The 12,961-nt window shown below is 38.9% G+C and overlaps 2 protein-coding genes across 2 annotated transcripts; both read right to left on the bottom strand.

The window, feature by feature from the left end:
• Window positions 1-293: 293 nt before the first annotated feature.
• On the bottom strand, window positions 294-900 carry LOC112179398. The gene has a single exon (XM_024317795.2). It carries the CDS (start codon window positions 751-753, stop codon window positions 544-546), a length of 210 nt encoding a protein of 69 aa, XP_024173563.1. The 5' UTR covers window positions 754-900; the 3' UTR covers window positions 294-543.
• A 1,091-nt stretch (window positions 901-1,991) lies between these two features.
• On the bottom strand, window positions 1,992-2,520 carry LOC112176279. Its single transcript, XM_024314120.2, has one exon. It carries the CDS (start codon window positions 2,320-2,322, stop codon window positions 2,110-2,112), a length of 213 nt encoding a protein of 70 aa, XP_024169888.1. The 5' UTR covers window positions 2,323-2,520; the 3' UTR covers window positions 1,992-2,109.
• Window positions 2,521-12,961: the final 10,441 nt, after the last annotated feature.

The raw sequence follows: 12,961 nt of genomic DNA on the forward strand, positions 1-12,961 counted from the left end.
TTTTCATGCACATGAAACATATTTAGGGGACTTCAATGACATAGCTTTCCAGAAAGTTAACTAAATATCCTACAAACTAGTCCAAATCTTTCCTTCTTCTTTTTTAACATGTCCAAATCTTCCCCTTTAAACATTACAGTTCATAGTCTTTTGTCTTCCTGCCATCATCATGTTGATGACATATAAATGTATAATCAAACATGGAAAATGTGATCGAGATTCTTCTATACCAAATGGATAATAAGTTGTAATCGAAACAAAAAAATAAAATGTATGATAATCTAGTTCATAGGCCATCCATAAAAGTATGATAAAACCAATATAAAACAAATTCCATCGAACTAATTAACCAATTCAAATCCAACCCCAGTTGTTTGTAAGTTTAAATTGCACCCAAAACAATCAATCTTTCAAGCCTTCATGATTTAGGAGCAACAGCAATACATTTAAACAAACTACCAATAGACAAATTAAACAAGAAAATTGGATATGAGATCGATGGAGAGCACCTAGTTCTTAACTGCCAAAGCAGACTGACTCACTTCATCCGGCATAGATATGAACACCGATGGCGATAAGGAAGATGGTGAGAAGCCCAAAGTAGATGATGGCATGTACGACAATGGAGGCACCACTGGTCTGCATGTTCCCAAACTCCACCACCCTCCCCCTTCCCGGTATCTGAAACAAAAGCCCTGGAGTCAACAGCACAAACAACACCACCGCTACGATCACCGGGCCCCAATCCGCCATTGTTGCCTTCCTTGTTCTTCAGAGAGTGAATGAGAGAGAACCCTTTAGAGCGGTGTGGAAGATCTGAGAAGGGGAAAGTGGGTATGGACTTTGGAGGGATTCGAGAGGCAAGTGCATTGATTTGATAGTTTTGTCGTGACAAAAAACGAGTGGGAGTTTATAGGTGTCAGGCCTTTCAACGGCTGTGAACTTCTAGGGATCTTTCTCTGCCTTTTGTAAATTTTTTTCAAGTGATTGGGCTAAGCCAGGTTATAGTTAGTTTTAAAGTGTTGGGTTAGGCCCAGATGAATAAATGGTTTTTAGGTAAGGTCTATAAAAAGGAAAGTGGGGACATATTAATCATGAACTCTGTATACCCAATTGGAATAGGAATTGTTGTGTCTGGTTCCCAATTTTGTTGGGTATATCACGAAGTTTTGCAGAACAGGCTCCTGCTTAAAATAGGAATAGCTGTAGCTCTCCAAATTCGACAGGGAGCCTACTCTATATAAAGGACCATTAAACTGGTGAGTTGTGCACACATTACGATTTGTCCAATTCGCAGGTCACTTTATTTCTTTCTACCCGCGGTGAATCTTGTTTCTGTAATAATGTTTGTTGAGGGTTTGGCTCAGGTAGGAGAAGTCGCTAAAGGTTTGATAGGGCAAGTCGTGAAAACGATGTTTTATGGTAAGCCTAAGGAAAATCTGGAGCCTTCTTCTAGGAAAATCGGGTTTGTTTCCATGGCAAAACCCAAGACGAAGTTTGTTTCTTTGCGGACGCCGACATTCAAGATCGAACACTGGAAAGCCATAGAATCTAATCGTTTGCGACCAAAGTTCACTACTGATTGGGCACGAGATTTTGGATCAACTAATACTACCGATTGGACACAAAATTTTGGATTAACTAATTTTTGAAGTGTGACATTGCTTTCGGTCTAAAAGAAAATTGTGACAACAATTGTGAAGAATTGAAAGCCTTCAAAATAGGGTTGAAATAGATACTCCTAGTTGATAAATTTTATATTGTTATTGTTGTGTGAGGATTTAGATTTGTTTCAATTTGCCCCATGTAGGTTCTTGAATCTCGAATTTTCAATTAGTTTTACTATTTGTTAAGTCATCATCAAGTTTCACATGGAATTTTGTTATTTTGATTTCCCAACCTCTTTTTTTTTTTTTTTTTTGTTCCTTAGGTCATGAATTCATGATTAATTGTTACCTTCATGCTGTGATTGAACCGTTATACATAACAAGAATGATGTGATAGACAAATTAAACAAGAAAAATGATACCAAGTTCCTTTAAAAAAAAAAAAATGATACCAAGTTTTAAAACTGATTATACATGTACAACTAACAAGCATGCATGATTTTTAGCCAGTATAGATATGAACACCTATAGCAATAAGGAGGACGGTGAGCAGCCCGAAGTAGATGAGGGCGTGTACAACTATGGAGGGAAGACTTGTCTGCATATTCCCAAACTCCGCCACCCTCCCCTTGGCCGGAATCTGAAACATGAGCCCAGGAGTCAACAGAACGAACAGCACCACCGCTACGATCACCGGTCCCCAATCCGCCCCCATTACTTACTTCCCCAGTAGTTCCTCGGTCTTTTTATATTTTGTTTCCGAGATTGAACAAAGGAATGTAAAGAAAGAAGGCCAAGCATTTACGAGTAGATAGGTGTAATGAAGAAGATGAGGCCGAAGGTAAGGTCGGTTTTGGAGGATTCGAGAGAGGGTTGGGACTCGGGACGCAGCTGTGAGTGGACAAGTGCACGTTTAGACGTGTCCCAATTGTGTTGTTTATCAGTTTATGTGTTTTCTATAGTTAAATCTCTGGGGATTTTAATTCACTTGGGTATGGAACCTATGAATTGTTATAAGGGCCTATTTGCAACCATACCCTTCAAAACGCGCGCACTTCATATATATATATATATATATATATATATATATATATTTCATTTCGCTCTCTTTTCCCATACAATAAAATTACTTCCAGTTTGATTCTAAAACTAAATTATTGGATTGAACTCCGCAAGGGTTTTGATTGTGTTGGTATCCATGACATTATTATTATTTTTTTGTTAAATGGTGTATCTATGACATTTAGGCTCAATGCTGAAAAACTTTATAACTAACAACATTAAAATTGCTGAACCAATTTTCTAAAGAAGCATCATATATTGATGTATAGTTCTTTATCACATGCAAAACCAAGTTCTTTTTATAGGTAATAAATACAAATTTAATTGCGACAAAATTCAAAACTGTTTATTAGCTTTTCTAATGTCCAACAAAACAAAATATTGTGTATCAAAAAAAAAAAAAACTATCATCCCTTATAAAGTTTGTAAATAGAAAAATTAGAAAAAATCTTCCGCCCTAAGTTTTATCTCTAGCAATTTTCAGAGTCTCTGGTGCTCATCCTCGCTTATCATGGGCGCTTTTGCTCGGAGTTCGTGTCCGGTATGAGACTTTGTGCCTCTATTTTATGTTTCTCAACTTTCCTCTTGTGTTGTTTGTCTTCTTCTTTCATCTCCTTCTCATTCTGTACCTCATGACCCAAATTCCACATATCTTCTTCCTCTCAACCTCGTTGCTGTCATTGTGGGTCGCTCTATGTGGCGGGTCTTATCCCTTTCCTTATGTCATGGCTTCTATATATGCTCTTTGTAGCTTTGTTCAAAATGACTTCTATATATACACCCAGTGATACGACAAGGGACTGAACGCCCTTTGAGTGCCTGTCCCTTGATCCATTTATGAATCTCACTTCCCTCTCTCTTCAAATAGTCTGGTTGATAACTTGGCAGGAGAAGTTCTCCGATTCGGAGATGGTTTGAGTCCTGGATATCATGCCTTTATATATGGATTACAGTTGGTTGGGTGCTGGATTGGAGTTTTTCTAGTTTCTATTCATGCAGGTGCAATGGTGCATCAAGCTGCAATCCTCTTCCTCTCTGAATTCGGCCGAATTACAGTTTTATTGTCTGGTTTGGCTTCGTCCTGGGCGGTGACACCGTGGAGGTTGGTCTTGGGCTCCTTGTTGGGCCTTATGTTTGCTGCTTTGTTGTTGTATCTATAGGCTTGCCTGGTTTAGGCCCTGTTGTCTTTGTTTATCTTCTTTTTCGGCCCAGTATGTTGGGTCTGTTTGTTAGTTTGGTTGTGTTGTATTTCCTTTTGTTGGTTTAATACTTTAATATATTTCTTTGTTTGCCCAAAAAAAAACTATCAGCCCTTATAATCCTTATCTATAGCATCTATGGGTTTGATAATTAGCTTGTTGATCAAACCTACATGTTCAACAAAACATGATAATCTACATCGGTAGCATTTTTTATTTATAGGAAACAACAATACTTGTACATTAGTTGATTAACACAGAAAATATATATTTGTTAAAACCCTTATTTGTGTTTAGCCTAAACTCTAGGTTACTTGACCTAGAGGTAATAGAGTTTAATTAGAAGAATCTAGAGATTATCTTTCCTTGTATGATTCAGACTTTATGTATTGTAATCCTCTAAATAAAGAGGCCCCTATTATCAATGAGAATACACAGTGAATTTCTCTCAATTTCTGATTCCCTAAAACACGTTATCAGCACGAAGCCCTAACCCTGAAACCTAATATTAGTAGCCTTCAAATCCCAGAAACCACCACCGCCCACCTTGAAGATCTCAACTCCAGGAGTCCGGAAATGGCGGCGCCTCCTCCAGAACCGACCGGAACAACCCCGAACCGGCCCCCAGATATACCGAAAGCCTTTCTGCCCTGTTCGAAGCCTTCCTCCCTGCTTCCCGCCTCCTGCTGCCATACTCCACTAGAAGCTCCAGCCTGATCCCAGATTACCGAAGCCCAAAAATCATCACCGAAACCGGCCTCAAGATACATGAACCAGTGACCTGAAATTCCCTTGCCGTGAACAGCCGCCTGCATCTCCCTTGCTTCAGTCAACCTTGCAGCACACAGCCCAGAAGAACCAGAACTCGGCCCAAAAGCCAAGAACCAGGCCCAAAGCCCACTGACGTCAGCCCAGAACCCTAGCCACGTCAGCCTGCCACGTCTACATCAGACTGCCATGTCAGCATCAGATTGCCACTTTAGCAGATCGGTCAACCGTCGGTCAACTTTTTTCCGGCGATTTTTTCCGGTTAAGATTTCCGACAACTTTTCAAGGTAAAATTTTCTAAAAGTTCCCGTTTTTGAAGTTTTTTTTATTCTTTTATTCTTTTTATCGGGGACTTGCAATCTCCCTTTCTCCTACCCCCCTTTCTTCTTCATAGGGGAGACCAAAAGTTGAACTGTAGGGGTTTGTGCTCACTCCAAACTTGGAGCTTGTGGAGTCCTCCAAACTTCGAGTTTGTTGGGAAGAAAACGATCGACTACATACATCGTTGTTTTGATCTAATCCAAAACCCCTTTTGGAATCGGATTTTCTTGGAAACGACTACACTCAGAAAATCCCTAATTTCTTGGAAGCGACTACGCTTAGAAATTTAATAGTTTTTCGTGGTAGCCTTTTTTTTTTCCGCTTCTAAATTAACCCTAATCTTGTGTTGTTTTTCAGGATGAGTTACCTGAACAAGTTGAACTTTGTTCCACTGGAGACAACTGGCGCAGGATACCATAGGTGGGTCCGAGATGTGCGCCAACATCTTAAGGCTGATGGACTTTTGGAAACCATCCAAGAGCCTAGTCAGAACGTGCTCTCTATTGAGCAAGAGTAGCTTTTGAAGCAAATCAAGCTAAAGCCATAATTCTCATGACAAGGCACATAAATGACGCTCTCCAAGTGAATACCTCAATGAGGAAGACCCAAGAAAGCTATGGGTAGAACTTGAGCAGCGATTTGGCAATGTTTGTGACTCCCTGCTTCCTGATTTAGAAGTGCGATGGCATAGCATCCGCTTTTGTGATTTCAAGTCTGTGCTTGATTATAACTCAGAAGCTCTTCATATCAAGTCTCTGATGGAGTGTTTTGTGGCCAAGCCATAACTGATACGATGTTGATCGAGAAGACTCTCTCTACCTTCCCCGTCTCTGCCCTGATGATTTCAAAGAATTATCGGATTGATGTGAATGCAGGACGTATCATAAGGTTTCATGAGCTCATTAGCGCCAAGAACGTAGCTGAAAAGCACGACAATATTCTTATGAAGAACTATGATGCTAGACCCATGGGAACTAAGTCTATTCCGGAGTCTAACTATAGTCATGCCTCCAAGGGAGGACGCAAGGAGCGAAACCCTAAGCGTAGGGACAATTCTGGACGTTCTGGTCCATATTCTCACCCTAAAGATGAAGGAAATCACCTAGAGAGGCGTGCACGGAACCGTAGAGGTCAATGTGTGAAGAGAGAGAGAGAGGTGGAGCCTCCCACCATGGTGGTAATGCCACCAAGAACAATGGTTATCCAAATCGCACCCCAAAGGCTCCTCGATCAAGGGAGCCTGACCATAATGATGTTTGTTTTCGATATAGATCAACTGAACATTGGGCCAAAGCATGTAAAGCACTCTAGAATGTTGCAAACGCATACAAGACGTATTGTGAAGCAATGGAGGAAAATTACATGGACCAAGAAGATCACGATGGCGATCTCGATCTAAGGGTGGAAGACTACAAGGATCAAGACCCAGAAACTGGTGATTTTGATTAAGTCTTTTTATTTTCCAAGAGATGTAGGCAATTGCCATATTATTTTTGTAGTAGATGCCAATGGTATTAGTCATTATTTAAAGTAGGCGTACTCAATGTAAGTGTGATATCTAGGAAGGTTTTGAGATAAGTGGTACTTAAGTGAGCTTTGCTCCACCAACATCTCTCCACTCACCTAGTCACATTTACATTGGAATTACCGAAAGGAGTTAGATGACTACCATTGTTTTGCGTTAGCTAGTTTATTGGATTCGATTTTCTTTGGTTAAAGAAATGATGATGTAATTTTGTTTGGCTTATTAATAAAAGTTGAGTTCTTTTCTTTATGACTCCTTTTTAATTACGAGCTTTTCTTTTAGGAATGGATGAACTTCAATGTCTTGCGGATAGTGCGACTACGCATATCATTCTACGACGTAGGCAATTATTCTTAGAGATGTTGCCTACATGTTCCTCTGTGACTACGATGGCTGGGCTATCAGGTTTAGTTCAAGGACATGGAATGACCCAATTCCTATTGCCAAATGGCACCTTGATTAAAGTCACTGAAGCTCTCTGCGCTCCTAAAGCAAATCGAACCTTATTGAGCTTTAAAAATATAAGAGCCAACGGATTCCATGCGGAAACGCATAATGAGAACGGAAAAGAGTTCCTTTGCATTACCTCTAATGATTGCGGACGGAAGCACATCTTAGAGAAGTTTATGTGTCAATCTAGTGGATTTTATGTCACTACAATTCGACCAATTGAATCCAATAATGTCATAAGAGAAGATCTCTTGGATTCTGACACATATTGGCTTTGGCATGACCGACTAGGACACCCTGGTCGTGATATGATGCTCCGTATACTAAAGACTTCACACGGATATCCATTTTTCAGAGTGAGAAGTAGCAAGAATAGAAAATTGATTCCTGGACTTAGCAAGACCGCAACAATTGCAGCATCTGGCGCTGCAGCCATCTTGGGGAGCCGTAAGGCCGCCCAAGTCCCATGTGATGATGCCATTGATGTCGCTTTTGGGAGCGCACAATTTAACCCTGAAAATATCGTTAGTAGTATAAGCAAATAGGGATCGTTCTATCCGGGGATTGAGGGTACACCTGTAATTGTGTAACAAATAAAGAAAAGTATTATTTATAGAAATAAAATAAAGAATATAAATATATACAATTGTATAAACAAATAAAGAATTAAAATAATAAAGTATTATTTACAAAAATAAAATAAAGAATAAATATATACAAGTGAACAAAAATAAGGGGGGATTTTGTTTTTGGATTTTCGAAAATAAAACTAAGTTAACAAAATAATTAAAATGCAAAAACATAAAAATAAAATAGAGTGAGAGAACAAAGATCAAAAACCGAAACATATGATTAAAATTGATTCAAACCCTAATATTGTTCATCTAAGTCATGAGAGAGGAGTTGATCATGTGAAACATTCGAAAGCAAATGATTTCCCATATTTTACTTTTCAATGCTAATTAACCTAAGCGAAAGCACCTAGATTAATCCTATCAAACATGCAATCAAGCCCTAGAAAGCTAGTCAATCATGACATGTTTAATGCATTAGACATAGAGAAAGGCTATCAACTCAAGTGTACAACTTAGTTATGGAAAAGTCCACCTAATTGCAATCCTCTTCAATTAAATTCGATTCTTGTCCAGAACCTTTACTACTTTTGATTCAAGTTACACAAAACGAAAAGTCGATTTCATGTTCTTAAACCTAGCACCAATTACATGCAAATCCTATAAGTGTCGACCCAAATAAGATAAACATATAAAAGTTTTCTGTAAAGCAAATTTAATCGAACAAACTCACATAAGCAACTTAGAATCACAATTATATGAATCTAAAAATTCTCAATTAATCATAAAATTCCAGAAATTAATATTCATTCAAACACATATGTCAACTAGAACAAAACCAACGAAATCAAAGCAAAGGTTACAAAGGAGAATCGGATTACACCGTGAGATGGAGATGAGATGAACGAATTGAGGATGTGGTCTCTTGAATCTCGAAAGCAAGCTTCAAGGATGGTGATGGAGGATGATGCTCACGGCAATTCTTCTTCTCCCTTGGCCTTGCTTGAAATGTTGAATGCACTAGAGGATGGAGAGAAAATGGAAAGGAAATGGAGAGACAAAGAAGATGGAATGGATGAAGGAATTGGTTTTGAGAGTGAGAGGAGAAGTGTATTTATAGCCCAAAAAATGATGAATGGAGGGTGGAGATGAACATAAATGAAGGGCTAGATATGTTAGACAAATTTGTTCAACTTGAATTGATTTTCCTCCTCAAGTTTTTCCACTTGGTTGCAACTTTGATTTTCCTCCTCAAGATTTTCCACTTCCTTGCAACTTTGATTTTCCTCCTCAAGATTTTCCACTTGGTTGCAACTTTGATTTTCCTCCTCAAGATTTTCCACTTCCTTGCAACTTTGATTTTCCTCCTCAAGATTTTCCACTTGGTTGCAACTTTGATTTTCCTCCTCAAGATTTTCCACTTGGTTGCAACTTTGATTTTCCTCCTCAAGATTTTCCACTTGCTTGGAGGTCCTAAAAAAATAGAAACTAATAAGAAAAATAGAAACTTTCCTAAAATGAAAAATGGCAACTTACTAAAAATGATAAATAGAAACTACAAAAATATAAACTTTCTACAAATAGGAACTTTCCCAATCAAAGAATGGAAACTTTCCTAAACAGGATTTTAATAAGGAAATAACGTAAGAAATGTAGGGAAATGCAGTTAAAACGTCGCATTAAAATGCTCCTATCAGCCATCAATGGCACCAACCATGAGCATGACACCATGGTTGTTCCTCCTAATGGCCATGACGCCATACATACTACTTCCCATGGCTCCAACGTCATGATGGGAGATGTAGTCACACATTTTGCTTCTAATAGCGCTACAGACGCTCAGACCCAACCAAAATCCTCATTGGTTGCATCTAAGGCCCCTTTCTCATTTTGCAAAGCCTGTTCTTTCGGGAAATTAGGACCAAGACCGTCCTACGCAAAGGATCCCAAAATACTTATTCCGTTCTTACAGAGAATCCAAGGGGATATCTGTGGACCAATTTAACCATCATGCGGACCTTTTAAATACTTTATGGTATTGGTTGATGCGTCGACACACTGGTCACATGTCGCGCTGTTGTCCACTCGAAATACTGCTTATGCTAAACTCCTTGCCAGATTACCCGTCTATGGGCTCACTACCCTGACCATCCAATTAAGTCAATTAGACTTGATAATGCTGGGGAGTTTACATCGAAAACATTCGATGACTATTGCATGTCACAGGGGATTGATGTAGAACATCCAGTTCCCCATGTTTATACCCAAAATGATCTCACAGAGGCGCTATCAAACGACTACAGATGATAGCACGGACATTGGTTATGAGCACCAATCTCCCTGTTTCTGCTTGGGGATATGCAATATTGCATGCAGCGACGCTTATTCGTCTACGACCCTCTGCAACCCAATCTTACTCTGCGTTACATCTAGTGACTGGGTACGAGCCTGATATCTCTCACTTACGCATTTTTGGATGTGCCATTTATGTGCCTATTACGCCGCCACATCGTACTAAGATGGGTACACAACGACGAATGGGCATCTATGTTAGCTATGAATCTCCAACTATTGTCCGCTACCTTGAACCCTTGACAGGCGATCTCTTTACCGCTAGATTTGTTGATTGTCACTCTGATGAGACAGTCTTCCCATCGTTATGGGGAGACAAGAACACAGATGTTCAACAGGAACAACAGGAATTGTCGTGGTCTGTCTCCACTATGTCTCATCTCGATCCTCGTACCGCACAGTCCGAACTTGAAGTGCGAAGAATAATCGAGCTCCAGAACGTAGCAGATACTCTGCCTAATGTGTTTTCTGATGTTGCCAAAGTGACAAGATCACACATACCTATTGCAAACGTGCATGCAAAGATCGATGTCTCGAATATTGGACATCACGCCACACCTGTGACACCAGGAGATGGTGCTATTTCCAAGCATGGCAATGATGTGGCGTCTATGGCCGCAGGTCTAGCAAGGAAACGCGGTAGACCAATTGGTTTGAAGGATACTCGCCCTAGAAAGAAAGCGAATGAGGCACAAACAAATCCTTTAATCATAGATACTCAAAATCCGTCCCATGAGAATGTTCCGGATTATGGTTATGTCCAAAAGACATCATTGGGGGACGCCTCAATGTCAGAACCTATCTCTAAGAACGTAGAGATCTCTGTAAATTACACTAGTGTACATGGGACATGGGAAAGAAGCTCCATCATCATTGATGATGTATTCGTGTATTCAGTGGCTCATGAGATTATTGAGACCGATGATATCGAACCATGCTCCGTTGATGAATGCCAACGTAGAGCTGATTGTCCAAAATGGAAAGATGCAATCTAGGCAGAACTTGATTCTCTAGCACAAAGAAAGGTATTCGGACCAGTTGTGCCAATACCGCCCAACACCAAACCAGTTGGTCACAAATGGGTATTCGTTAGAAAGCGTAATGAAAGAAATGAGATTGTAAGGTACAAAACTCGCCTTGTGGCGCAAGACTTCTCACAATGCCCTGGAATCGATTACGAGGAGACCTATTCTCCCGTAATTGACGTAATAACGTTCCGCTACCTTGTCAGTTTGGTAATTTCTGAAAAACTGAACATGCAGCTTATGGATGTGGTTACTGCGTATCTATATGGGGATCTAGATACAGAAATATACATGAAGGTCCCAGATGGACTTCAGTTACCTAAATCAAGTGGCTCCAAACCACGGAGTGAGTTTGCGATTAGATTGAAACGCTCACTATATAGATTGAAACAATCTGGACGGATGTGGTATAACTGTCTAAGTGACTACTTGATTGGTAAGGGATATGTCAACAATGAACTATGCCCATGTGTGTTCATAAAAAGGACAAGTTTCGGATTTGCAATAGTAGCGGTTTATGTCGATGACATGAACATAATTGGCACCCTTAAAGAGTTAAGGGAAACCGCTGAACACTTGAAATCCGAGTTTGAGATGAAAGATCTTGGGAAAACTCGATTTTGTCTCGGTTTGGAACTTAAGCACTATAGAGAAGGTATCTTGATTCATCAATCAGCTTATACCCAAAAGATGCTTAGGCGTTTCAACACTGACAAGATTAAGCCTTCAAGCACCCCAATGGTCGTCCGTAGTTTCGATCCAAAGAATGATCAATTCCGTCCAAAAGATGACGACGAAGAAGTGCTAGAGGCGGAAGTGCCCTACCTAAGTCCAATAGGCGAATTATTGTACTTAGCACAATGCACAAGACCGGATATCTCATTTGCTGTGAACTTGCTGGCTAGATATAGCTCTGCGCCAACACGACTCCATTGGACCTGATCTAGGTACCAGTAAGGGGTTTAGGCCAATATTAACAAAAGAGACTTCACCTATTCCTCTCAATTTACAACCTACAATTAAAATTCGTGTTCAATAATATAAATAACATCCTAGTTAATTTAAACTAAGTTTTAAACAATTTATATACAATAAATATATACAATAAATGACACAATTTAGCAAGTGATTTTTCAATCCCCGGCAACGGCGCCAAAAATTGATGTCGCTCAAAGCAAGCGCACAATTTAACCCTGAAAATATCGTTAGTAGTATAAGCAAATAGGGATCGTTCTATCCGGGGATTGAGGGTACACTTGTAATTGTGAAACAAATAAAGAAAAGTATTATTTACAAAAATAAAATAAAGAATATAAATATATACAATTGTATAAACAAATAAAGAATTAAAATAATAAAGTATTATTTACAAAAATAAAATAAAGAATAAATATATACAAGTAAACACAAATAAGGGGGGATTAGGATTCTTAAAATTAAAATTAAAATAAATAAAATAAAGAAAACGTAAAAACATATATACAAGGGTGGAACGCAAGGAACAAAGATTAAACCCAAGTTTATCATTGAATTCGAATTAACCCTACATTGTTCTTCCAAGTCATGAGAGAGGAGTCGATCATGTGAAACATTCGAAAGCAAATGATTTCCCATATTTTACTTTTCAATGCTAATTAACCTAAGCGAAAGCACCTAGATCAATCCTATCAAACATGCAATCAAGCCCTAGAAAGCTAGTCAATCATGTCATGTTTAATGCATTACACATAGAGAAAGGCTATCAACTCAAGTGTACAACTTAGTATGAATAAGTTCACCTAATTGCAATCCTCTTCAATTGAATTCGATTTTTGTCCAAAACCTTTACTACTTTGATTCAAGTTTACACAAAACGAAAAGTCGATTTCATGTTCTTAAACCTAGCACCAATTACATGCAAATCCTATAAGTGTCGACCCAAATAAGATAAACATATAAAAGTTTTCTATCAAGCAAATTCAATCGAACAATCACACATAAGCAACTATGGAATCACAACATAGAAATCGAAAATCCTTATTCAATCATAAAATTTCAGAATATAAACTTTATTCAAACATAAATGTCAACTAAAAATAAT

The sequence above is a fragment of the Rosa chinensis genome, chromosome 7 (assembly GCF_002994745.2).
Source record: "Rosa chinensis cultivar Old Blush chromosome 7, RchiOBHm-V2, whole genome shotgun sequence".
Classification (NCBI taxonomy): domain Eukaryota; kingdom Viridiplantae; phylum Streptophyta; class Magnoliopsida; order Rosales; family Rosaceae; genus Rosa; species Rosa chinensis.